Source organism: Amblyomma mixtum, chromosome 2 (genome assembly GCF_055824585.1).
Source record: "Amblyomma mixtum isolate Tamu chromosome 2, ASM5582458v1, whole genome shotgun sequence".
Classification (NCBI taxonomy): domain Eukaryota; kingdom Metazoa; phylum Arthropoda; class Arachnida; order Ixodida; family Ixodidae; genus Amblyomma; species Amblyomma mixtum.
Genome location: NC_143013.1, coordinates 317,575,258 through 317,602,818, shown reverse-complemented (window position 1 = coordinate 317,602,818; position 27,561 = coordinate 317,575,258). Strand labels below are relative to the sequence as shown.

Sequence of the window (27,561 nt, the reverse complement as noted above, 5' to 3'; positions counted from 1 at the left end):
TTTTATTTATTTGCTACTCAGGAGGAGGTTCTGTCTACTTGCAATCCCGAAAAGGGGATTTTTGTAGGTTGTGAATACAGAAAAGAGAAACGGGTGTTATTCTCCCGGTGTCGCCTTTTGCGACATGTCGCCTTCGCTCTTCGCTCATTGGCTCGAGCCGCGGTGACAGCGGCGTGACGACACGGATCCGCCTTCCTACTACGTCATCGTGACGTTGCCCCAATTTACTACGCTTAGTCGAACAACGGAATGCGCTGAAGCGATTCGTGCGGGCGACGGGCTAGGAAATTGATACTAGACGCCATGGGTCCCACTCTCCTTGTCTGGTTTTTGAGCCGTGAAGAAGAGTGCCGTGTCCACGGACACTGCGACCCGTTTGCTTTGACCGACGAAGCTTTTCGATGTCGCCACGGTTATCGTGCGAGTCGGCACATGACAACACTGGGTCTCCTTTCCTCGCACTCCATCGGAGCGAGCAGCAGTGAAGCAGGGATTCTTGCAGCACGGCCAAATTACCGTCTGCTGAGTCGGGCTGCCGCTCGCCATACGAACTTACTTTGCACCGCCGTAAACAGACAACGAAGCAGATGTTGCCCGCAGCGACGAGATGGCATTATAAGTACTCATTGACTGTAGTATTTACATTATGCTGCTTGAAATTAAAAATAATCATCTCTGCTATAATTAACAACTACTAATCAAAGATACAAAACTACTGCTGCTAGTGAATCAGCAGTGGTAAATTGTCGCTTCTCGGAGTGAATGAAAGCATCGCAGATGAAAGTGCCGGCGGCGTTTTCCGTTTCTCCGAGCAACTGTACGCACTTTTTTAGGCCCCGCCCTAATGCGACATGTCGCAAAAGGCGACACCGGGAGAATACCACCCCAGGTGTTTAATGTGTCAAGAATAGTTGAGTTGAGTTGAGTTTAATGGCGCATAAGCAACTAAGGCTATCATGCGCCAAGCTAATGTGTCAAGAAAACAAAGTTCAGAACAAGAGGTTAAATCATCCATTAGTAATAAGGAGTTCAAAAGGCAGTAGTAGTCATTTAAAACAGTGAGATTTGCAGCAAATTGTATCAGATGTTGCTGTAGAACTTTGTTTTTAGTAAATTGGTTCCACTCGTTGGTGTTACTTGGGAGAACAGAAAAAAATACTAAAAGCAGTTATTATGCAAGCCATTGTTTAATGCCATCTTCTTTTTCTCCATGCCTACAGAACCTAGCTGCACTGAAGGTGCTTTGCCTCTCAAGGTCACTTTTTCACGGTAAGTAGGTTTACCCTCTGTGTCATGATTGTGTCACATAGCATTCTGTACTTACCCTGCCATGCATTCACCTGAATGTCTGTTACTAAGTTTGTTTGTTTTTCCCTCGTCCAGCTACCAGCAAAGGTATTGGAGATGCTGTTGCCCACCTGCGCCATTTGGTGAGTTCAGTTTCAGCCCCTTTTACTCCGCACTCTGTGTGCCTGCATGTTCTCCTTTGTTCTTGCAATGGCATTCACATTTCACTTTTCGTGCACATTCGAATGATCTATGCTAAATACGAACTCATTCATGGATTTTGACACCACCAAACAAAAGCACAGTGCATCACTTGTGCACTGTAGGTAGAAGGCAACAAGCTTACCTTTGGGTGACATGGTGTTTATTCTATGTTTATAATTAGAGTTGAACCCGGATATATTGAACACAAAGATTATCCCTTTGAAAATATTGTGTAAGAGTATAGGGCAGTTGTATGGTATATTGAATTCCAGTTCTGCCGGCCGTTCGATATTTCAAACACCATGCCGGGCCCCTGGAAGGTGCACTTTTCCCATAGACACTCGCATCTCTGGTCGCACAGCGCGCGGCACTGAGGCGAGCAGCAATGTTTGAAAGCCATGCCGCCTTTTTCATGTGAAAAAGGCGAATTGTGCTCGCGGCACCCTACAACTAGCACAGCTGGCACAAACGGCGCATTTCTGCTGAGTTTTCTCTCCCTCTCTCCTTCATTTCCCTTTGACATTTCTTCGCAGACTCCTAGACTGACGCTTCCCTTTGACATTTCTTCGCAGACTCCTAGACTGACGCTACTCGACTCCATCAGCCGGAGCAGAGTCTGTCGCATTTTTCTTGTGCACGTCTTTGCTTCAACACATCAGTTGTAGTGTGCGTGACTGCTGTCGTTTCGTGAGCTATGGCATCTGCAGACGTAAAAAAGAGAGAGAATCTGGACTTCTCAACAAACCTTCAGGTGACCCAGCGTGTCGAGAATGGCGAAAAGAAGTCCTCCGTGTCAGGTGCATTCGGCACTCCGCTAAGTACTCTTAAGTGCACTGTTAAAAAGCAAGCAGGACATCACACTCAAAGCAGGTGAGCAGAGTCGCTCGGGAGAGTGTCGTGTGCGCCCTGCTGCTTTCAACAAAGTTGAGAAGGCACTGTATACGTCGATTTTTGAAGCCCGAGCAAAAAGCACCCATTTGTATGGCCCCATGTTAATGGAGAAGGCCAAATGGTTTGCCACGGCTTTTGGCAAAGAGAACTTTTGCAGAGTCACAGGGTGGCTGCAGCGGTTTAAAAACTGCCATGGCATTGTGTGAAAAGCCATTTCAAGCAAAAGTGGGGCTGTCAGCAGCCAGGAGATGCAGCAGTGGCTTTCAGAGGAGTTGCCAAAGATCGCTACAAAGTTTTTGCTTACCGATCTTTAGTGCAGACAAGACTGGTCTCCTTTGGCAAATGTTGTCGTGTGACGGTTCTGCTTGCGGCAAACATGGACAGCTCGTGCAGGCTGCATCCGTGTTATCGGAAAGAGCACGTCGCCATGTAGCTTTAAGAATTGCAAGCAGCTCCCCTCTGCTGTGGCTGTAATAGTAAGGCCTAGATGGCACACCAAGTTGGGCAGGTCAGACTGCCGAGTCTGCCTTCTGGTAGACAACTGCTCGGCCCATCAAACAACTTGCAAGCTGCAGAACATTGAACTCGAGTTTCTCCCGCTGAACACCATAGTGAGACTGCAGGCTCTGAACAAGGGTATCATGAAGGCTTTCGAGGTATGCTACAGAAAACTACTTGCTCAGCGGCGCCTCATAAACCTTCACATGGGAACTGATATCAAGATTGGCCTGCTCAGTGCCATCCAGATGACTGCCGGTGCTTGGAACGATGTGGAACAAGCCACGGTAGCCAAATGTTTTGGCAAGGCAAGCCTTGAAGTGGCTGGAGATGAATGTCCGGAAGCTTTGGGTGGTGACGATGAATGCTTGGAGGACGCATTTCATCAATGCTGACAGCAAAGTTCAGGCTGTAGCTGAACTCACTGATAAGAACATAGTGGCTGGAATAGGTGGCTCCCAAGAAGGTGATTCCGGCGATGATGAGGACAACTGTGCTCCCGAAGAGATGCATGCACCCGTGCACAGCCGCTGGACTGGCATCAGCGTTCAGCCTCATTCGGCGTTGTTGCAGCGAAATGGAAGGCACCGGGCTGTCGCTCCTAGACAGTCTCGAGAAGATTGAAACTAGCATTCTCAACTTCACTATTCACAGCAAAAAGCAATCCAAAAGTAACTTTTTTTGTGTGTGTGTGTGAAATAAAATGCTTTCATGTTGCGTGCCCGGACTTTGCCACAATTTGTCATGATCGCAAGTGCAGTTTCAGCCTCCATCTGTATATCGAATTTTCGCTATATCGTACTAATAATAATAATAATAATAGTAATGCTTTATTCCTTACTGTTTTACAGAGTCATTTCCAGCCCGCTTAAGCAATCAAAGTTGGCTTGTGAGCAGTATGGGGCAGTCAAACTAGAAATACTGCTCGCAGGGGGGAGGGGGGGGGGGGGGGGGGGGTTATAATAAAAAAGAAAGAAAAACCAAAGTACCTTCTCGTGACAAATAAATGAAAAGATATAATGCAAAGTATACCAGTTATAATACTCATTATGTGTGCTCATACGTATAGGACACTGCAAAAGTACACACATAAATGCACTTATACATGCTAATACACTAATACAAGATGCACTCATACATACATTCACTCATTATAACATTAAAAAAACATGATATATACATAGAACATTCAATCTCAGCTCGAACAAATGTGTTGGGAGCCTGTTTTGTGTGTTGCTGCATGCGAGCCTATGTAATATAAACTACTTAGAGATCCATTTTTCCCACTAATGGCCGTTAATTTTCACCTGATTAATGCTGTTTACTTCATTTTTAATCTTCAGCTCATTAAAACAGGAAGGAACATAGAAGTCGCAAGATTTTTTCCCGTAGTTCGTGAAGATGCGGGGAATGTTTCCGATCCCCTTAGAATACAATACTACCTATATCCGGGTTCGACTGTAGTGCCTTGGCTTTTGTCGTCATGTTTTCTTTAACACCTTTTCACGCAGGCTAGGTGCTTCATTGTTTTAAGTGTTATATATATTTCTTGAAACATGATGCAAGGAGGCTCACAGGGCACTTATTTTTTATTTGTCTCTTTGCATGGTGGAAAATGTTCAGGAGGAGCTGGATCTGAGCCACAACCGGTCTGTCGGCGATGTCTCCATGGCAGCCATCAGCAGTGGTTGCCGTAAGCTCAGGTTAGCGTTGTATTCAGTGCATGGGAATCCTAGTAGGATCTTACACTCTGCAGGTAGCACAGCTCTGAAAACAAGCCTTACATGACATGACTTTCTGTACTGACATGAATTTGAGTAACCATGGACTTGGCTTATTTTAGATGCATGAAAAGAAAGTAGAAAGTGGGCACATACCAATAGTGGTTGTTTGGTTCGAAGCAAATTTGAAGCGAATAGTAATTTTCTTCGAATAATTTCAAAGCAAATAATTATGTACTTCTGGCACACAAAAAGGTTGAATGGCACAGTGAGCATTTTAAAAATCGTGCATTTATCATACACACAAAGCCATTACATGAAATAAAGAGAAGATGCATTGAAGCTGTGTCAACTTTCTGCGAAGCTAGCCATTGGAAACTGGTAGAGCCGACCTACACGCAGTGTCGATGTATTTTTGGGGTGCGAGACCTATATGTGGGGCTTCCAAGTGCTGCTCTTAATTGCTTTTGCATCATTGCACATCTGTTGCTTTTAAGCAGTGACTCCATGACACTCATTAAGATTGCGTACTGCGTGCCCAGCGCCATCCCGCATCTGGTGCCGGAACTTTGCACCCATCTCCATGTGTCTCATTTTTAGCTGCCCTTTGTGTTCGTGCCGTCATGCTTGTGTAGCGAACTTCACGTGCAGAAGGGCAGCTGCAGTTAGCTCAGACTCGTTCTGCGGAAGTCAAGGGAAACATGCATTCTCCGATGAGAGAAACTTAGCATTGCGCAGTCTGCCTCCGCAGAGAGCCATTGTGCATGCCCAGATCACCCTGAGAATGCCACATGACACCGGTCAGTTGTTTGCAACCTGCCCCGTGGGGACCAGTCAGCATGTGCACACTGGTGGCGTGCGAAAGCAGACCACGCTGTGCTAGATGTCTCTGCTGATACATGCAGCCATACCAGTTGTGGTGCTTGCACACCCTGGGTAGCGTGGCCACGGACACTTGGCAGATACAAATCTGGACACCGCGCTTCCGCCTGCTCGCGTTTGTTGTCGTGAGCATGCGCAGACCATCTCCAGCACACGCGCTGCGCAGGCAAGCTGCGTGTGCCGCGGTGCTATCCTGTAGGAGGCGTACTGAACCGAGACCACAAGCAGCAAGAGTTCCAGAAATGTTATTCGTTCGAGACAAATACTTGCGAAATTTTGAATAGCAAAATTCAGATAAAATCGAACAGCAGATACTATTTGACCGAATATTTGTAATTATAGAATATTCACACATACCTAGTAGAAAGAGGAGTCCAAGCAGCCTATAAATATACAAGGAGAAACATTTCACCCATTTATTTTCTTTGTTTGTCCGTGTATTGTGCTGCTACTTAGCAAAATCATGCTACTTTTTACTACTTTACTTTACTACTGCAAAATCATGCTACTTTACTTGCTACTTTAAAATCGTGTATTAGCAAAATACATGATTTTAAAAATGCCTACGTGCTGTTTAGCAGTTTCTGTGTGCACTAGAAGTACTCAAAATAATTGCTTCAAAATTTTTGAATAAAAATTACTATTCGCTTCAAACCAAAAAAAAAAAAAAACACTTTGCACAAGCCTGTTTACGTCGAACCGAGTTTGAGAACCATTGTTGTAAACTACTGCAGGTCAAAAGGGGCATTGTTTTATGTTGCTTGGAAGGGAGTTATTTTCCACACACACACACACACACACACACACACACACACACACACACACACAAAAAGAGAAAGAAACATAGGAGGCTTGGCCAGCTTGCCGGGGCTCTAAGGCTGTTGTCATGCCTTGTGCACAGAATTGCATGATGAGCCACTGCAAATACTGTATAGTGCATGAACATAGTACTTGTCATCAGGTTGCGCTTTGGTCTCCCATGTGTGATCGGAAATTGTTGTCTCTCAGAAATGCATGCATGATGTTGAGCTCTGAATTAGTGGTAATGAGTGTGTATATTGGAACCTCACTAATTCGAACCTCTGATTTATTGAAACTGATTACTTGACTACCTTTATTCCAAGCTCTTCACAATAATAATAACAATTCACCGAAATTTTCGATTGCTTTCAAAATCGAATTGTTGAGAGTCAATTGTGTATATGTGCTCTTCCCAAAGTATGCATACATGTGTTTATTCTACTTGACCTGCACCAGCCACTTTGTCAGGAACTTTGTGCCTAAGACATGCAATGTGTTGTTCAGGTGCCTGAATCTTACTAACTGTGAGAACGGCATCACTGATGCTGCAATGGTTCATGTGGCAAAGCTGGCGGAGTTGAGGCATCTGAAGATCAGCTACGTACGCAAGGTATGTTTCTCTTATAGTCTACTCGCATTGCTCTTCCAACACAGCTTGAGGAGCAGAATCGTTCTTGAGGTAGTAAGGACAGTTGGTTACTTGTCCAGTAGAAACTCTTTCAACACTGGTCACTTAATGCCAAGGGTGTCTCAGAAATGTAGGAGTGCATTGCTACGTTAAGCCCTCTAGCCACATTGTTGGCGCCCTTGTTCTGCTATGGTTGTAATCACACATCCTTCTTTTATGTTGTAATCATTATGCAGTACGAACCTGATTTTACAGAGTTGGTGTGAGTGCCAAAGGTTTCGTAAAGTTGGCCAAGTCTTAAAATTTAGAAGATGAAAATGAGAGACCCGATAGCACACCTGTCAACTCTCCCTGACCATACGGACACTATCTTAATTTCTTAATTCTCCCAAAAACTGTCCCCGACTTTGTTCTCAATTATTTTCTCTACAATGCAATACAAGCTGACCATGATCGCTAGCACATAATGTATTATGTGGTTGAAGTCAAAGTGACTGCAGCTACTGTGGCCACTATCAAATTTTTATGATTTCAAGCTAGACTTAAAGGTACTTTTATGACAAGCTGCCAGCTTTCGTATGGCACTAATGGATGTTTCTGACCAATTTTTCAAAAGGTGGTCCTCATAGCTGGAGTTGCTTTGGGATGTCAAATGTTTCAAAAGGACTAAAGTACGAAAGTTAGTTGTTCAGAAGTGTTTCGGAAGGTAAGCATCATGGAAACTGGCGGAGGTACACACATACTCTCTGCGAACCAGGTGCCTGTTTTCGATCTTAGTTAATTCTGGGAATGACAAGATGCGTAGTTCTGTGGCGCAAGTTAGAACGCAGAGCGAGGATGACAGTGCTTGCGGGTGGCCCATGTTTGTTGCATGCGTCATGGGTGGCACCGTGGAAAAACAGTCTGAAGCAGTCTGTCTTTCAGAGATGGTCCGCTGTGAGTTGTCGTGGCATCCTGCGAATCTCGAGAAAGTCTTAGCTTTAGATTCTTGCTGCTGCCGGTTAAATCTCACTGGACACAAGGCTCAGAATAAAAATAGATGAGTGCAAGAGGCCTCTGGAGCATAGCTCTCCAAACCTTCTGTTGATGAAGCACCATGATTGCCTAGAAGGCGACCATGGCCACATTTATTAAAGGCTGCCGAAGAAGAGAGAGTGGCGGCGGCAGCATCCGGCCAAGGCCATGGTCCCAGGGTGTTCTAACCAGCATCTTGCAAGGCGGCGGCTGATGAAGCTGCAGTGTGGTTGGAACCTGAATCTGCTGTGGACTAGATATTGTGTGCGATGGCCTCCCGTCGAACTTGCATTTAGTGGTGGCCAAGCCAATGGTGTCAGGCTGCTTTGAATATTCTAACTCCGGTGGGGAGCAAGAAGGGCCTACATTAGTGGCCTGGTTTGGCTTGAGGACTGCCACTGGCACTGGTTCAGGGTCCCTTTCAGGCAAAGTAGGGCTGGTGACAACCGCTATGCTTGTTACTGCTGTCACCAGTTTGGCCTTCTCATATGACTTTTAGTGCGTTGCGGGCCTTTTAGGGGGCTCGGAGTTTGGCTAGCAGGCTTGGTCTTTGCCGAAGGCTCTTTAGCATCAGCTGGCTGCGGCTTTGATGTCGCTGCAGAGGCCTGTTGAGCTGTTGGCTGTTGCGAAGAGGCAGACAGTGATGCCGAAAGCCGCAACAGTGCTGCTGGTGCATAGCATTCCTCGTCTTCGGGAGGCGCTGGCGGTAACGTCAGTAAAGGGCTGTGTGGCGGGGACTGGGCAGCATTTGTCTGTAGGTTGAAGCTGTTGCCATGAGGCACAACAGGGTCATCATTCGAAGTGGTCGCGGGCAAAAAGGAAAAAACGCAAGGAAGCAGGTCTGTCTGCGGTTGATGCGCCTGGAATTGAGGAGACATTAAGTGGGTGTCATGTTTTGCGGGGCTACATTGGAGCAAGATAGCTGAGGTGGTGGGGAGGAGGCGGACTCGACCTGAAGATTGTCTTGATACACCAGTGGCTCCGGTAAGTGCTATGAGGCAGGCAGGTCCAAATGCGCACAGGGGACAGTTGAGGGAGCCGGAGCTGTGGCAAAGCTTGTGTCGAGCCTGCCTGGGATGTCGTGGCATGGGACAGCCGGGTTGGAGATGCTGGTCAAGGGTGGCAGGGAGGCGGCCAGGGGCTGCTGGGAGGGTCTGTGTTCCGACGGAGGCCGTGTGGTACAGAGCGGAGCTGGTACGAAGCCGGATGCTGGTGGTGAAAAAAAAAAACAGGTCCGCCACATCATAGAGTGGCAGCACGAAGCAGCAGGCATCGAAGTCCGCCAGAACGGTAGCGCACAGCTCATCACCTCCCTTGGGCAGGCGAGTCGGCCCAGCAGGTCGGGCGGGAGGATGTCTCAGAGGACTGCATGTTTGAATGGCTGGATGGTGATAATGTTCAGGTGCAGCCCAGCCTCGAACTGAACGAACCACCCACCAACGCCCTGTGGTCAGAACGCCGGAAGTGCCGTGTCGATGCTTGGGTCCTGCCAGCCTGCCATCCAGGAATGTTATCGAGGAACAAGGTGCAGCTCGTTAGGTCACCACAATGTGGAGGTTGCCTAGGAGGCGACCCCAGCCACATTCGTTAAAGGCTGCCGAAGAAGAAAGAAAGGCGGAGCGGTGGTGGCAGCGTCCAGCTGAGGCCAAGGTCCCAGGGCGTTCTAACCAGCATGTGCTGGCCACCGTCATCTTTGGCATTTCGCCACTGCTGGCCGCGCAGGTCGCAACACTCATAAAACTTTGTGCACTCGTCACACGCGACTCGCTATTTGTGCAGTAAAGCCTCCACACTCGCAACATAGCCGCTTACGAGAGAGCTCTACTGCTACCACATCGTGCCATGAATGGTGCTGGAAAGAATAAGATTTCGGAGTAGTTCTGCTTCGACGCGTTGATGAGAATTGAAAAATAGTCATTTTCACAGTGTTCTCATCTCAAAAGTATGCGACCGCTTGCCAGTCTTTTCCGAAATACATAAAATTCCAGTGACGCAAACAGTTCTTGACAGTATTTCTTGCAGCCATTCGATAATTTGAATGTTTTTTCTGATCCCATGAATTTTGAATTAATGAGCTTTTACTGTATACTTAAAGAATTTCATGATTACTCATCTTTTTTTTTTTTTTTTTTGCACGCTGCAACCACTGTCATGATAACCTTGGTTGCAGATCACTTGAGGCTAGTAAACTAGGGTGACTGTGGTTCGATTGTGTTTAACTTCCTTCTTGCTGGCATTCATTTGAAGTCGCATCTGTGCCACTTTTTGTACCTCTTTCTCATGTCTTTTTGTTCTGTCTTTTTTTTTCTGTAAAGGCTTCTCAGCCAAATTCCATTATCAACCTTAGTTCATGATATTGAGATCTTAAATGCATGAAACCCTTGCTGTTGTTGAAATTGTAAAATTTTTAACATTAGGTTTTAGCAATTATTTTTACTTTTCATGTCATCGGAAGTCCCCTACCAACTGTGCCAAATGGCAAATTATGCTGTATGTATGGTGCTACAGGATCCAGTTTTCATTTACTTTTGAGCCATATGTGCACTGAAAGGTCACTGGAAAACTTTTCTAAACAAAACTGAAACTGAATGTCGTGTTCCTGCTCGTGACCTGCCCGACACATCTCTATGTATCCGTTGATGGATTTTTTTTTTCAGAGGGTTCCTGGCACAAATAGGTGGTACTCATTTGTGCAGTCTGAATCAAAGGTAAAAGCTCGAAACATATCACCTGATTTGTTAGGGGAGGTGAAACATTCCATGGCATTGCAGTGGAATCCATTAGTGCAAGCTTCTGGTTCTTTTTGATTGGCTCACATGCTTGTGAGAAGTGGGTGCACGCTCGTAGTTTCCGCGGCATTGCCTCAGAAGGAAAGGAAGTGTGCAAATGTTCGAAACTTTGAATACCTCATGAATGGTATTTGCTATTCTATTCAATTTGCAGTGCACTTTTGCCATTTGCAAGTATTCTTATGAATATTCAAAAGTTATGGATTCTCAAATATCATCAACTGTTCTGTTTTTTTTTTTTTTTTGTTAGAGCAAGTAGCTCTTATCTCGGTTGGCAGATGGCAAATTGAAAAGAGGGAAATCTCTCCACTTTTATGGAGAGGCAAAGTACTTCAGCAGCGGGTAGTTTGCTTCTGTCTTGCATGCTTAGTTAATGAGTCATGTTTAGCCACGGCAAACCATGCATGTCATGGCAGTGCTGGCAAATCATACTCATGTTTAGCCATGGTAATCATGCTGGCTCATTAGTCATGACATGTCATGCTCAGTCATGGCAGTCCTGGGAAATCATACTCATGAGCCATGTTAATCATACTGAGACATGTAGAGTCTAGGCAGGTTCTTGCAGCCGTGCCAAATTGTGCTGATTCATGATAGTCACTTTTAGTCATGGAAAGTCATGTTGTCATGGATTTATATGTTTAGTCATGACGTTTAATCGTTAGTCATGGTGAATAGCAGTGCATCATGCAAATCATTTTTCATCATGCTTAGTCACAAAAGTCATGTAAGTCATAGGAGTCTTGCAAATTATACTAAGTCATGATAGTCATATTTAGTCGTGGTAAGTCTTGTTTGTAACACCCGAGTCATATGTATCCTGGGCAAGTCATGCTGATTCATTGCAAATCATGATGAGGCTTGATAGCATGACTTGCCATGGCTTAACGTGTCTAAGCTGTAGCATCCTGGAAAATCATACTGAGCCATGATAGTGAGGTTTAGTGATGTTAATCCTTTTGAGTCATACTGAGTCAAGGCAGGTTCTGGCAGTCATGGCAAATCATTGAGTCATACCATAGTTGTGTTTACTGAGTCATGGTATTTGTTTAGTCATGACAAGCTGAACCATTTATTCAAGGCAAATTATGTCGAGTCATGCTGAATCACAATTATCGTGCTATCCAGTTTATAGACTGGGCTCATCAAGGCCAGAGCGAACCGCACAAACTGCCGCAACAACGGCTTTTTGGTGGAAGCCTTAGTGCTGGCGCTCTAAAACGGCCACAATATGATGCAGTGAGCGAAGTGCGCTTTCCTGCAAAGCCGCTTCAGGCCTTCAGTATCTGGCGTTTACTAAAGTGTACATCACTGCAAAGAGCGGCGTGCTCCAGCGCTGTAGCAGAAGACATGACACCTTCCCTAGTTCCCTGTGCGCTTGCGCCGCTTCACTTTGGTGCATGGCCGCACCGGACGCACAGGCACTCCACAGAGCCTGTACTTTTTTTTCTTTTTTTCTGCATGCTGCCAGGGCTAGAGTTCTGCTACAAAATTGAGAAACATCTTCAACAAAATCCCATTGTTTCTGCTGCCAAAGCATGACAATGCTGCTACAAATTGCAGTTCCTCCTCTTTCAAAAGCTGCTGCAAGACGCCTATTGTCACTTGTTCCTTTTGATGGTGCGCCTTGCTTTTATAATGTCAACCTGCACACTGGCTGGGAGCAGGATTGTTGATTGTGCTTAAATATTTTTCACACATTGAAGTACAATCTTTGAGGTCTCTTCGTGTGGTGTTCTTGTGTTCATGTGGAGCTGTTGCCACATCATGTCTGGCCCTTTGCACATCTTGTGAACACTTCTTGTCTTTGCTAGCTCACTGATGCTGGCATAAGCAGCCTCTCATGCCAGGGCCACCTGCTCACAGTGGAGGCCCGTGGGTGCACGCAACTGACAGACAGAGGTGGGTGTCTCTTGCTATCTGATCTTGCATAAGCCGCTTGACATCTTGACGCACTGGGGCCAACAGACGGCAAAGTGGTCTGGTTAAAAAGTTCTGACTTGTTTGTTTATTAGAAAGTGCTGACTCACACACTACTTTCAATGGACCACAAGTGCACAAAGCCATGCACTAGTGTGTTCACTTGAACACTTGGCCTGATCGAGTGGTGGCTTTCAGTTCAAAGTCAGTTCAAAGTGAACCGTACTAGATGTCTTCAAATAATTTCAAAGCAAATTTTCCGAATGCTTGTGGCACACAAAAAAGTTTGAACGGCACAATAGGCACTTTCGAAATCTTGTGTATTTTTCTAACACACGAGACCAACACATGAAAAAAAAAATAGGGTTTGCAAATATTCTAACTTTTGATTATAGATCAAATATTTTTATATTCCATTCATATTTGTATTCAAGAAATTGACATTTGAGAATTTTCAAATATATTAGAAAATTCCAGAGTACTCGCGAACGATCGTATACTGCATCAGCTTTCATAAATTCGACCGTGGCAAAACCACAATATCTAGGCAGATTAACTGGCAATCAAGTTTAAAATTTCAGGAAAACAATAAAAAGTTCCTGTTCCTTTTCTTCTCCATTGTTTAGTGTGTAGACTGATATCGTTACGACACGCTATGATTGATCTTGTGCGAAATTCCGCAACTGGGTTTTTCGACATATTACATGTGCTGCGAACAAGATGGCCGACGACCCACTTCAGTACTTCAGACACAATAGTCGCGCGAAACACACACACACACACACACACACACACACACACACACACACACACACACACACACACACACACACACACACACACACACACACACACACACACACACACACACACACACACACACACACACACACACACATGCACACAAGACAGGGTACGGAATGAGCGCTCGTCCCGTACCCTCGTCCTTCGTTTGCGCTCGTCTTGTACCCTGTCTTTTTTTGTGTGTGTGTGTTTTTCGCACAACTACCCTGTCTGAAGTATTGAACCAACTAGCCCAACAACACGTTCTGCTTAGCCACTTCAAACAATCACAACACGAAAGTGTGCTTTCTTTTTTTATTCGTCTGTAATACACTATATACCTGCCGCTTGGGAAGTGGTGTGGCCCTGGCCTACTCCGTGTATGGCCGGAGGGGAAACTCTTTTGGCAGACCGAAAACTTCTTTATGCTGCAGCAGTGGCATAGAGGTAGATCATCCGCCTCACATGCAAAGGGACCGGGGTTTGAATCCCGGTGCCGCGAATTCTCCACCGGGTTAAAAAAAAAATTGGTGGGAACACTCAAGCTCCGCCTTGAGGGTATGACGCGACAGCGTTCTTCGGCACATCGTTCTCGACAAACCTGTTGCCACAAACGTCAGCATAGCTTCCGCGCCGAACGAACGGGCAATTTCCTACTCGGTTTTATTTATTAATGCTTCTGAGATTTTTCGCTTGCGGCCAACGCTGGCGCCGACGATGGCGATACCAGCGACACGGGGCCCTTAACGCTGTCCCGTTAAAAAAAAAGAAATCTCCGCATGTCTATGGAATTGCATAACCAGGCCTGGGGTGCGGCCTGATCTCAGTGACCAGAAATGACAACGCACTTCCTCACCAGAACAGGATTTGGCCATCCTGGTGTAGTACTTGGCCGCAGGCTCCTGTATGAATAAACCAAGTAACCGTCGGCCCTCAGTCCCCAGTGGCTGCGGAGCAGCTGACTAAGGCGGCGGTCAGACCTGTGACGCAGCGGATGGTGCTAAGAATCTGTGGCTCTGGACAGGCCACCATTGGAAGAAAGAAAAATGATAGGTGTGATGTTAAGAGATCGGAAGCGGGCGGAGTGGATGAGGGCACAAGCGCGGGTTAATGACATCCTAGTCGAGATCAAGAGGAAGAAATGGGCTTGAGCAGGGCATGTAATGCGAAGAAGATAGATCCAGGTCCTTAGGGGCCACGGAGCGGATTCCAAAAGAATGCAAGCGCAGCAGGGGGCGGCGAAAGTTAATTGGGCGGATGAGATTAAGAAGTTTGCGGGGATACAGTGGCCACAACTGGCAAAGGACAGGGTTAATTGGAGAGACTTGGGAGAGGCCTTTGCCCTGCAGTCGGCGTAGTCAGGCTGATGATGATGATGAATACATTATATACTTAATGTCCACACCAATGGCATCCATCCCGTCGCCTTCATAACTCTCCTAGCACAAGGTCCGTCACCTATTTTGGTTAATTATGATACGCAGGAAAGCCCACTTGCAGAACTTTGTACGAAGCTCCCAAAGGGTTGAGTCTAGGTGTCCCAGCAGGGCAAACACTCGTGTGAAAATCTCGCCTATTGCATGGTGCCCTTGTAACCCGCGCACCTCTTAAGTGGGTGTCAGTGCACATTAAAAAACCCCAGGTGGTCGAAATTTCCGGAGCCCTCCACTATGGCGTCTCTCATAGCCTGAGTCGCTTTGGGACGTTAAACCCCATAAACCAAACCATCTTAAGTGGGTGTAATGACCGGTGTGACAACGATTGGAGGGCCCCTGTTGCTAGGCCATTAAAGAGATGTAGAAGAATGGATTTTTGGGCCGCACCACCGGACGTTACCGGACTTTCTTCGAGAGTTCAGTGCGTTTCTATATTTGATGGTAATACTTTTTGCCAGCAAGCACACTGTTGCAATAAAAAAAAAGCATTGTTTTGTCAGAAAGTTTCATTTTCTTGTGGCTCAAGATATGTGTGCTTGTCTTAAGACCATGGGCACATCACACTGGGAAGGGTAATGGGTTTCCTGGATGTGGAATGAACTTCTACACTTGCTATGGCAGTCAGTAAGTTGGTCACTCACCTCCTTCAGAAATGTTATGTACCCTTTTTGCTCTTGCAATAGTTTTAGATATTGCACTTCCAGTGGTGTGTCAGACCTGGATATATTATTTGTTTTCTTGATTTGAATAAAAAGAAACTGTTTTTGCTGTGTTGTTTTGCACATAGTACTGTTCAGTATTCTCAAAATGCCTGTGCGTAAAGTTGTGTGTTCTAATCGGGACTGTCCTCACAGCTGTGCTGGCTTTGGTGGAGCTCTGCCGGGAGCTGCAACTGCTCGATCTCAGTGGCTGCGTGGATGTAACCAGTGAAGCCGTGTATGGCTGTGTGGCCATTGTGGCTGACCGCTCCCACCTGTTGACTCTTGTCCTGGGAGGTGAGTTTACCAAAGGCACGTGGTGTGGTAGTGTGTGAGGTGGGAGTAACATTCAGGCAGCTTCACTGTCATTCCGTGCCTTTATAATACTATTGCTGTGATAGATAACATGGGATGGTATTTTGTTGGCCATCTGTGAAACATCTTGGTTTAGCAGATTTGCCAATTACCAACAGGGACAGCTTTTCATTAAACATCAGATTGACTACAAGCACAACAGTAATTCAATCCTTGGCGTGCTTGACGCTTGTTTCCTTTCAAACACTTGGGTTCTGTAGGGCAGCAGCTTGCTGAAGAGCGCTAATTCGTCCATGTTGCCAACCATGGTGGTCGCATATCAACGCATGTTGATCACACATATAAAGTTCGCGCCCCACACTGCCGTACAAATCTGTTTTCTGACTCTTGCTTGCCAAAAACTAAAAAGGACTGGAACCACCTTCCCCCCTCCATTGCCTATATTCAAGATCCTGTGGCATTCAAAGACGCGCTAAAAATTTTTTTGACTGTCTAGCCTGCTTATTTCATGTTTTTTCTTATCACTTGTTTGCTGTGTCTGGAGCATTTTGTTTCTCTTCTTAAGCCCTGCAACATACGTTTCAGTTTTTATTTATTTCCAAATACTGCAGGCAGCAGTGCTGCCCAAGTGGGAGTGCCTGTACGCGTGTGCTTTATCTTTTTTTTTTTTTTTCAAGTTGTTTTGTTGGAATTTTGTTCAACCCCTGTACCCACCCCCTCTGTAATGCCTCCTAGGCCTTGAGGGTACATAAATAAATATCGATGGAGGCGAAATGTTAAGAGGACTGTGATGTCAGTGCACGTTAAAGAACCCCAGGTGGTCGAAATTTCCAGAGCTCTTCACTTTGACATCTCGCATAATCCAAAACCAATCATCCATATTGTGCAAGTCGTCTGAAATGAGTGAAGTCACTCTGAAGAAAAAAAAAAAAAAGAAGTCAAGGGCCACCCCTGGATGGGCGAGCAGTGTTAAAGGGATGACAGAAAGACCAACCATTACTAGTGCATGCAGCTGTAGTGGCATTTGATGCCATGCAAGGTTGCCTTGCATCACTCCCAGTGCTCACATTGCGTTGCGAGCCTCGACACAAATCATTGGTAGTTGCCCTTTTTGTTATGAAAGCTGTGCAAAAAAGAAAAAATTGACTCTTTTTTTTACTAAACGGCACTTGATCTGCAATAAAGCTTTTTGTTTTTTTTTCTCAGCATGCCAGCCTGCTTTAATGAATATAATCAGTCTTTTTCACAAGATGGGGGCGCTCTCAGGGGAATGAGCGAAAACTGGTCGAGAACAAATGTACGTGGGTGATGCAGGCGTGGTCTGGCTCCATGAGGCACCTACGGCACCTGCACAGTGGCAAGTGTGTGCTTGATAGCTGCTGCCATCTGTTGCTTACGCCTGTCTCTAGCATGAATTGCGCATGCATGGCAGAAGCTAGCAGTTTGTTTTAATCCAGTGGAGCTCGGAAGAGGACAGGTGCTCATGCGCAGATCAGCTGTGTGAAAAGGTGGATAGTGTGTGTGCAACGGTTGTGCCAGAGTAATGCGCCTACATAACACGCAAGTATCGGGGTCCCGCACACTTCTTTATACTGGCATTCAGCTGTAAATAAATCTCCCGAATTGTTAACATTGCTTGGCTGACAGGTACAACCACCCCGAAACTTAACACGAATGCTCCAGCATATGGCTTGGCCTGGCATTAGTACAGCTGAGCAATGGCCACTGGGTCTGAGACCATACTGCATGGTGTGCTGGCAGCGGCCAAGGATGGTGGGTACCTTGCAACCACCCTAGCATCGTCTCCGACCCATCGGCGCAGATGTCAATCCCAGGGCAGGCACTGGAGCATTCGTGTGAAGTCTGCTAGTAGTTGTACTTTCAGAGTGACTCCTGTATCTTGAAATTCTGGGTGTTACGTACTGATCTTTGATATATTTGATCCTGTTCGTACACTCAAGTAGTAGGAAATTCCACATTAGAGAATGTTTATTTTGAAGACTTTTTAATGTTGAATACTTGAAACTCCTGGATCCCTCTTACGATAACTGCAAACATTTGGTAACACCGCGTCACAAAGTTGCATTATTTATTTTCAGGAACGGCTGCTGAAGAGAGCGATGTTTCTGTGGACGGAAAAGGAAAGCTGAAGGTCGATCTCTCCAATTACTGCATGGAGGCCTACCCACCAGGAGAGATGAGTGATATGGGTAAGTTCCCACCTTCTAGTTGGAATAGCAAGACTGAATCTGTGCCTTTGATACTTTTGTGCTTTCTGCCCTTTGCTCTTTTATTGCATTAGCAATACGAGAGACACCACCCCGGAAAAGGCGCTGTAATTCTTTTTGAAGCCTCTGTGGAGTGTGGAGAGGAGGTTACGAGCAAAGCGGGAAGGGAGAGGGCAAGGCGTCCAGCACAGCTGCCAAGTAGATGAGAGTAGGAGTAGGGCGGCCAGTCAGAGAAGAGGAGGAGGAAAGGTTAGTTGTAGTGCTGGATCAGTGCGCTGTCAGCATAGATGTAATCCACGTTTTTGCAGCGCGACGCACAGTAAAATAAAAGCAACAGCTGCTCTTTCAGTTCTCCTTCGCTCTTCAAAGTGGTCCAACTTACTTGCGACGAAGTTTTGGTTGCTGCGTCCTTGACGTGTGGGCTGTTTTCAGAGCACTGTAACATGAATGGAAAACAAGCGGCTGCCAGTGTCGTCGTTTTGCATCAGCTGACATACGCCGTGCACCGATGCCGCAGCAGCCAATGACGACACGGTAGCCAAGCTTGTTTCATGCCATGCATCATGAATTAGCAGTGCGTAACAAAGCTGAGTTGTCCACATCCATGACGTGTGTGTTCTGTGCTCTGTGAATTGTGAAAAACCCAGTGAATGCTGGAGTCGTAGCGTCACTGCAGACGGGGAAGCGCCAGTGAGGCGTAAGCGTCCCCACATCGCTTCAGCTGATTCTTGCGAGACGGTGGGCTCGGCGTCCCAAGAGGGGTCTGCATATCGCTGTGTTGCCGCCTGCATAAAAAACGCAAACTTGGTTAGCGCCTACGTAATGCCTGCTCAGTGCACGCAGATGCGCTGCAGATTTGTATGATAAAAGCAGTGTTGTCGGTAACGCGTTACTTTTTTTGGTAACTTAGTAACGTACTCGTTACCATTTCGAAACTGTAATGGGTAACGTACTTACGTTAACATCTTTCGGTAATGTGAGGTGTCACGTTACTAGTTACTTTTTATTTCAATTGTCCCCCTCCGCCTCTTTTTAAGAAAAAAAACGCTGGAAATGATGTTGCAAATAAACAAAACCTACAGGTGTTCTCGACGACCCTTGTTGCGGCTCGCATGCATGCCAGAAAACACCTGCCCGTGACGACGCATGCAACTAAAAAAAAAGCACGAACACGCATTCACACACTTGTCTTCACCCCCAAGCCACTCACACACACAACGCTCTAAAGAGTGGATGCTTGCCGAGCCACCAATTTCGATTTCGATTTCAGCAGCCAAATGATGACTGTGACGTCAGTGTGGTTACATGTCACATGAGGCATGGAAAAACATCGATATAATCTCTGCTCATTGTTTTAATTTACTAAAGCGCTGAAGCCAGCCTTCCTCAAGAGCCAGAATGACAGTGAATGTAGCAGCAGCGATTATATTGCAGTTTTTTTCATGCCTGATGTGAGCTTTAACCACACTTACGTCAGTCATCGTTCGGCTGTTGAAACCGAAACCGAACCAGTACGAGAAAGAAATTCGACAATTATTTAGCGGTTGGACGAGAATACCACGTGGTAGCATGTACAATAATGCCTTACGCATCAGTACAAACAAGGACACATGCACCCAAATGTTAGGTGTAGAGGCCCCTGTACTTTGCAATGTCAGTGCATGTTAAAGAACCCCAGGTGGTCAAAATGTCCGGAGGCCTTCACTATGACATGCCTCATAGCCTGAGCCGCTTTGGGATGCTGAACCCCCATAAAATTTAGGTGTCTATACTCCTTTAATAATTAGACTGGCTGCCCTAGTTTCTGTGTGGACATTTCAGAATTTTCCATTTTTCTTCCAGATTTTGACTATGATGATTACTGGGACCAGGAACTGTACGACTATGAAGGTAAGAGTGCATGCAATCTGGGGCTTTTTCTGTCTCCGTTAGAGTTCTCACTTTTTCATGAAGTGAGCTCTCTTTTGGTAAGCTTAAGATTTCCAAGCATTACATAGATGGAAAGATAGGTGCCTGCCTGAGACTCGTGGCCAAGAGTTTTAGGCAGGCTCCTGGCCATCCCAAAAGTTGAGTTTGCTGTGCGATGTCAGTGCACGTTAAAGAACCCCAGGTGGTAGAAATTTCCGGAGCCCTCCACTACGGCGTCTCTCGTAGCCTGAGTCGCTTTGGGACGTTAAACCCCATAAACCAAACCAAACCAAAAGTTGAGTTTGCAGTTAGGATAGAGAAGTAGGAGAAATGCAGAGGTAAATGTGTAAGCTTCGAAGAGGTTATGATATGTCACTGTGCAAGGTTCCCGTTTTTGTTCAAAATTATTTGATACTTTCCAAGAGACAGTGTCAGTGGTGCTGGGCACATATTTTCTGGGAACCAGGAATCGAACACCAGACCAGGACGAGTTTTTCCTTAACGCTAAGTTTCTGTGGGAGCTGTTTAACATTCCTGCGTTTGCATGGATGCTAATGAGTAATCACTTCGTTACTGCTTTTTATGGTGTCCCTGCAGTGAAGTGTGCCCGTAGTGCCAGTTCAATTTCGGTAACTGACATGTCAGTTGCTTGTCAGTCAATCTTCATCTGAAGGCCAAGCAGGCTGTTGGGCTTTCTATTCCGCTTGTTGTGGTCCCTGGTTGTGTCCTGCGTTTTGAGCCCTCAGCACAAAGGGACAGTACTGGCAACTTTACTTTAACACTCTATTACTTACGGGTGAGGGATGGGACGCAACAAAATACTAACGTGAAAACGGAGGTAAAGGAGACGGAAAGAAGGATGTGGACAGAAAGAACGCAGGAAAAATCGGCACTAGGCATATATATAGGACACGAAAACGGGACATCAAAAAAGAGCGATTATTCTATAATTCGCGGGGCAGTTCACTGCTTTTTGAGGCTAGGACAGGGACTCTGAGAACAAAAACGTATAGGTCCAAATTTGAAGAAGTGGATATTTGTGCTCTGCTTGTAAAACGGAAACTGAGACCATAGAGCACTTGGTTCTGAGGTGCGCAGAACTCTGCCCAGCCCTCCCAGAGGGGGCAGCAACGGCCATAGAGATAGCACTGGGATTTACTGGGGAGGACGGGCGAGTGGATGGGAAAAGCGTGACATTGACGAAGGGGAGGTTGGAGGATTGGTGGCGGAAATCAAGGGAGGGGTGAATTTCGAGGGAAAAAGGATAGACAGATTAGGCATTGTGAGAGCGAAAGGGAAAGAAAGGGAAAATAAAAATAAATTAACAATGGGGGAAGTATAGGCTAGGTGGCGAAAGCCACCGCCCGGTACAAAGGGTAAAGCCATTATCATCCATCCATCCATCGCTGACAGCCCCACCTTATCTCTCTTGCAGTGGATCACCAACTGTTCTGGGACTCAAGCGACTATGAAGGTTGGTGTCAGGTGCAGTCTGCACCACTACAGCTGCCTTATCAAGGAGGGAGAGGAGGGGGTCGGGCTGTGCACAGGTTTTATCTGTTAATCATTTGGGAAGGAAGTTGCTTGAAGTGGGGCTCTATTCGAGTGGCCTTGATGGCGCACAGATGACCCCAATTCCTCTGGCTCTGTAGCTGTTGCCTTATCTGTTGAACTGTGCTGATTAATTTTTCATCCATGTAATTAATGCACTAGGTGTCCTTTATAAATGCAGGAAAATACCAGTTTGGTTGCCTACTTTTGTGGAAAGTTTAAGAGGTGTCATGCATTTCTCGATTCTCCTCTTACATTTTGTTTGTTTGTTTTGTTTTGCGCACAGTAAGCGGCTGCCAAAAAAGTACAGTTAGTGTGATCATTTTTTTCGGATACACTAAGTGTTAGAGGAAAGTTATGGCATACACAGTGTGGAGTTGCCCTCAAGTATTAGAGTACGCAGGAAATTACTAATAATTTTTCATAACTAATTCTGGAAATTTACAGCCGTTATATTGTTTTGCTTAGCATAGTCTTTGATCTCTGAGTATTTCGACAGTGATATCGATCTGCGACATTTGTTTGGGCTTCAGTAAAACTTGTTGCTAGGCTAGTTAGTCATTCATTATTTAAAAATTGGATGTAGTGTGATTAGGAAGAACACAAAGAGGACAACACGCTTCGACGGCCTTTTGCTGCAGTTCACACAAAAATGGCATGTTTGTTTCATTAGAACCCAGATTTGTCGCAAAATTTGTGGAACCTATAGCACAACATTTCAGTGGAAGCAAAACACAAAAACACCCATGTGCTGTGTGATGTAAGTGCACGTTGAAGAAGCCCAAGTGGTCTAAATTAATCCCGGGCCCTCCACTACAGCATTTCTCATAGCCCATGCTTCGCTTCAAGACGTTAACCCCACAGTTCACAATTCCAAAGTATGTAGAGCTACAACTTTTGTCTTGTGTGCAGCTAAATATGCATACCATAGAGATTGTTGGCACCAAATATCCACATTTACGCCTTCGAAATTGAACTTAACGGGAGATGCGGCTTCCAGCCAAAATATTTTTACTGATGTATTTTTGTAATTTTAACACAGTAGCGTTAAGGAGTTCGTTGCACAGAAAATGCGGCCTCAGCGTTGTTGACCATAAGTAAAAGGCCGCAAAAAATCCCCAGAGAAGCAACCTAGGAGGCCAGTGGGCCACCTGGGTCACGTGACCTTGCGGCCTCATCACAACCTGCCCACCGTATAATGGGCAAACTGCCCACCTTGGCAGATGGCAGCAATTAGTTTAATCGCTCGGAAAGGGCAACCTTGGTCGCACAAGCCCCACCGATGGCAGCACCTGCCATCGCAGGGCAGTGTGGCGCATCGCTTATCCACTGCGCCAGGAGGGGTATAAGGACTCCCAGGGATCTATGACCAATTCTGCATGTATGGGAATTAGCCCACCATGATATTGCGTCATACCTTTAAGGCAGAGCTTAAGTGTCCCCTCCAGTTTTTATTTTGAGTACATTAGCAATAATTTTGACTACTCACAAAATTTCACTGTTATATCTCTAGAAAATTCTATTATAATATATATATATATACCAGGTGTCCCAGCTAAATGTAACCAAGCTTTTAAAAAACACGAGGTGTCCTAGCCGTCTGAAACCAAATGAGAGTTGTTTAGAGTCACGTGACTTAGTCTGCAGTATTTTTTTCGTTCTTCCAGGTTGACGAATTAGTCAAGCTTAATTAACTAACTTTTTAATTATTGACCTGAGGAAAAAAGTGTAAATGAAAAAGTTGTAGATCGCTTTGAGAAACAGCTTCCTGAGACATTTGCAACAAAGTAATATTTACATAAAGTAGTTTTTTTACCGGCCTTTAACCATAACCCGCACAATAAGAAAAAACTTCCACATGACAACTGTGCCACTTCAACGTCCCAAGACGTGCCTTAAAGAATAAAATCCATTTTTTCTGAAGTCCTCTCCTCGATGAGACTTCGGGTGCACATGGGGGCAGAGAAGTGAGCGAGCAGCTGGCCACATGACAACTTTCTTTTAAAGGTGCACTGAAGAGGAATCTGAACTCGTCTTTTTGCCGCGGGAACTCACTCTACACGTTCTGAGCATTCTTAGAAACTTTGATTTATTGACCTGTGTGGCTGATTTCCCTAATTAAATCGAATTAATGTCCGGCTCCCGCCTTTTTTTTTAATTCTCCCTCGTACGGTGGGCAGAGTCGACCAACGCGCGGAGTGCCTTTCACCCAGTCCCGTGGCGGCTTGCCGCTCTGCCATCGGCGGAGTAATACGTAGTAGTCCGTAGAAGCAAATAGTCCGCGGGTATTTTTATTTCTGCGGGCTTATTTTGCGGGTATATTATCTGCGAATGAAACTATTTATTCACGGAAACCCAAAAAACAACATAAAGCGAAAGCTAAGCCTCCACGGAGCTGGCTGAAAGGCACTCCACGCGTTGGTCGACTCCACCCACCGTACAAGGGAGAATTAAAAAATAAAGGCGGCAGCCGGACGTTAATTCGATTTAATTAGAGAAATCGCCCCACAGGGCAATAAGTCACTGTTTCTAAGAATGCTAGGAACGTGTAGATCGAGATCGATCTACACTGAGGAACTACCTGCATGAATGACAATAAAGCTGTAGCCCACATTGAATATTTCAGACCATTTTCTCAACTGATTGATGATGCTCCTGTAACAGATGATGTGGACATGGTGCCCTGGGCTGTCATGCTGCCTAACGAGATTGGGGACTTCCTGGATAACATAACAGATGATGAAGACTCGGATGAAGACTTTGCACCAGGGGCGGAAGACTACTTGTGAAAGGTTCCGCACAGCACCAATTGAGAGTGGCCCGACTCTTGCAGCTGTCCAAACAAAGCTGCACTGTACTACTACTTTCGTTGTGCAGCGTTCTGCCATATTTCCCGTCAGTGTGCGGTATTCTTTTTTTCTTCTTACTCTTACCTCTTGTTCATTACTTCCTGAGTCGTTGTACAGAGCCTGGCAAAGGGCAAGCTGTTTCTCTTTTACAAGGTGGAAGTTACTACGCCAGCCTTGAGTGTGTTGTGAAGTGTTCTCCTTTTTTCAGGTGTTCCTCTCTGTTTTATGCTCTAATCCTTGGGGCCACTTGCAATACAACTCGAAGCTTTCTCAAACAGAAATTTGGCAGAGGTCTGGAAGAGAGATCAAAGCACAAAACTGTTGGATCAGAACTGTATATAAGGATAAGGACTTAGTTTTGGCCTTCACCAAGTTTGTGAATACTGCACATAAAGTGGCTGTTTCCTTTGCTTTTCTATTGACACTGGTAAATTAATAACCACACTGGAAGCTTTGTTGTTTGTATTATATTGCATTTCGGACTCGTGGCTAGTCATCTATGTCCTGTAGGGTCCTGCATCTCGGAATGTGATAATTTGTGTACTGTATATTTTTCATTTATCTACTTCCATATAAAACACGCATTGAGGAATTACATGCATGAATTACGATAAAGTTGTAGCCCACATTGAATATTTCAGACCATTTCGTCGACTGGTTCTTGCTGAAATCCTAAAAAGAGCGTGCAGGTTTCAGAGTGCACAGAAGCACCTGTACCATGGTCAGTATAACAGGAATGGGGCAACCTTATGCAAAAACTGTGGTTGTAATCAGTTCAAATTGTAGCATCTGGAAAAGCTTCACTGGACACCGATTAATGATCTCAGAATTTCTGGACACCTTTTTCATTTTACTTATGGCTTCCTGCCAAACTTGGAGCCGTTCTTGTATTTTTTGTCTTGTTTGCAATTGTTTCGAGTTGAATAAATAAAGACGGGCATTCAGCCTAGTCTTTGTTAGCATTCTTCTGTCTAGTCTTTCACTTTGTGTGTGCATGCTCTTGGCAAATTCGTTTGTGCATTGACTGTGTTACTCACGCAGAGCAAGTTGTGTTCTAACATCAACTTATTATGGAAGTTGAACGATCTTTCAACTTATGGAGCTGCTGTATGACACTAAGAACCTGAAATTACCATCACCACACAGAGCTTACACTTAGCTTAAAAAATATATTCTTGAAAGCTAGTTGTGCAAGACCTGCAAGACCACAGTCGCCATACAAGCACAGGCGTGGAGCACGCCGACTGCTGGCAGTTTTGCAGCGCTTGGCTCTTTCATCAGGCTTGCGTCGTCAGCGGCGCTGTCTGCAGGCAACCTTGGCATTGCGTCAAGGTTTGATGGTGACAGTAGCAGCACGGCATGTTTGTTTTGCTGGGAGTGGCTGCGATGGCCCGCCCTGTGCATCTAGCAGTGTGCCAGGTCACTGCTGCGCCAGCATGTTATTTAGAATGCCGGCAAGACTGTGCGGAAGGGGCATGCTGCACAAGGCAACGTGTGCTGTAGTACAGTCGGGGACAAAAGTCCCTGGACCACGTGTTCCACAAATGAAGGCAATAGCTGTACTATGGGCCAGCAGCTGGACCCCACACTTTTGGAGATGGAAGTCAAAACTTTGCTCTTTCACCTCCACAAGTGTGGTCATCAGCCAGCGGTTAATAACAGAGCTATAGGCTTCATTTACAGATCATGCAGTCCAGAGACTTTTGTCCCCAAATGTACATGCATTCAAGCATCGGAGAGGAGCCCACTAGTTTAAACCAGAAAACTATAAAACGTCCTTTACAAATAACACCTCTGATCATCCTTGCTGAAACGTCCTGCCATTTCAGTCAATTCCTACAAACCCAAGTATGATCTTGGGGTATGTACCGTATGCTTCATGTACCACTGCTGGACAAGTACAGCCGGGAAAAAAGTCTCCAGACCACGTGTTCCTCAAAGTTTATAGCTCTACTATTAGACCGCGGCTGGAGACCGCACTTGTGGAGATGAAAGAACAAAAAATTAATTTTTACCTCCACAAGTGTGGTCTCCAGTCACCAATTAACAGCATAGCTATAGGCTCCGTTAGAGGAACATGTGGTCCGGAGACTTTTGTCCCCGACTGTACACATGCACCGTGTGTCTGTTGACATTGGCCTTTTTGGTGACATTCTGCCCACAGTCCCTGAAAGCTTCTCGTACGAACAAACAGTTTCTGACTCTTCACCAGTCTGCCTTTTTTACGGACTCAACAGCATTTCGTGGCAGTAATGCCACGCTGCATTATTACCAGAATCCATCACAAAATGCTCGTCTGCAACAGGAATAGCTACCATGGGCAACAAAAAAGGCAGTCGCAACTGGGTGTGGCAATACACTAATAAGCTGCCAATGAGTGGACCAACAAATTTCAGTACTTTTGACTACACATTTTCGGCAGTAATTTCTTCAACGTAGAGTACAAGCTCCCTCATTTAGAGCCTGAAGAATGCATTCATCCATTATCTTTCAGTGATACCCTGTTAATGGTATGGCCCACAAAAATTTCACCGCCTTTTTTTTTTTAGCTCATGCATTGCTGGCACTCACTATGGATGGCTCAATCTGTAGGGTGAAGCTGCTGGCATCAGCAACCAGCACTAATAAGTTAAACTTGGATATAACAAAATTTACCAAAGCCCGCGATTTTCTGTTACATCCAGGTTTTCTTTACAAGGAGTTCTCACGAGAACACTCGAAAGGACAATGCAGAACGGAAACCAAAATAAAAAATGTGGGTGATATCACCTTGAAAATGTTTACAGAAAACCCCGTTACAAGTAGTCAAACACAGAAACATTTCGCAATCGCGCTGATGGCGTGACTGGGGCAGCAGCCGCCTCAGCTGCAGCTCGCGCAACGCTGCTATGAATGGGGGAGACGGGGGCAGTGTAGACCGGCCGCGGAGGCACATGCTTCTTCCAGCATGTTCCCTCTCTAGGTCTGCCTGCCGCTGTTGCCCCCAGGACATGGACTCTTGACCTCTCGTCGCCGGAGCCATGTCTGCTGCTCTCCGTTGTCTCCGCTCCTGACACACAGGAGCTGTCGGCACCGGAATCGCGAGCAACCATACAGTGGTGATGGACGCGCATTGCTTGTGCCGTTTCTTTTTTGCTATGCCCTATTTTTTGCTGCTT

The 27,561-nt window shown here is 45.7% G+C and overlaps 1 protein-coding gene and 1 pseudogene across 3 annotated transcripts in view; both read left to right on the top strand.

Annotated features, from left to right (window-relative positions):
* Positions 1 to 25,365, top strand: part of LOC149365099 (putative RNA-binding protein EEED8.10) — a 45,683-nt gene extending 20,318 nt beyond the window's left edge. For 2 of the 3 annotated variants that reach the window (XM_089575180.1, XM_089575179.1), the window contains exons 13-22: positions 1,221 to 1,269; positions 1,384 to 1,430; positions 4,504 to 4,583; positions 6,789 to 6,894; positions 12,530 to 12,617; positions 15,709 to 15,849; positions 17,967 to 18,077; positions 19,938 to 19,985; positions 21,439 to 21,477; positions 24,219 to 25,365. In XM_089575180.1, the coding sequence (XP_089431306.1) occupies positions 1,221 to 1,269; positions 1,384 to 1,430; positions 4,504 to 4,583; positions 6,789 to 6,894; positions 12,530 to 12,617; positions 15,709 to 15,849; positions 17,967 to 18,077; positions 19,938 to 19,985; positions 21,439 to 21,477; positions 24,219 to 24,343 (834 nt within the window). In that variant the 3' untranslated portion in view covers positions 24,344 to 25,365. Of the gene's footprint in view, positions 1 to 1,220; positions 1,270 to 1,383; positions 1,431 to 4,503; positions 4,584 to 6,788; positions 6,895 to 10,583; positions 10,635 to 12,529; positions 12,618 to 15,708; positions 15,850 to 17,966; positions 18,078 to 19,937; positions 19,986 to 21,438; positions 21,478 to 24,218 lie in introns of all 3 variants that reach the window. The other variant, XM_089575178.1, reaches the window with a different exon arrangement.
* LOC149365100 (uncharacterized) lies at positions 3,087 to 3,781 on the top strand (annotated as a pseudogene).
* Positions 25,366 to 27,561: the final 2,196 nt, after the last annotated feature.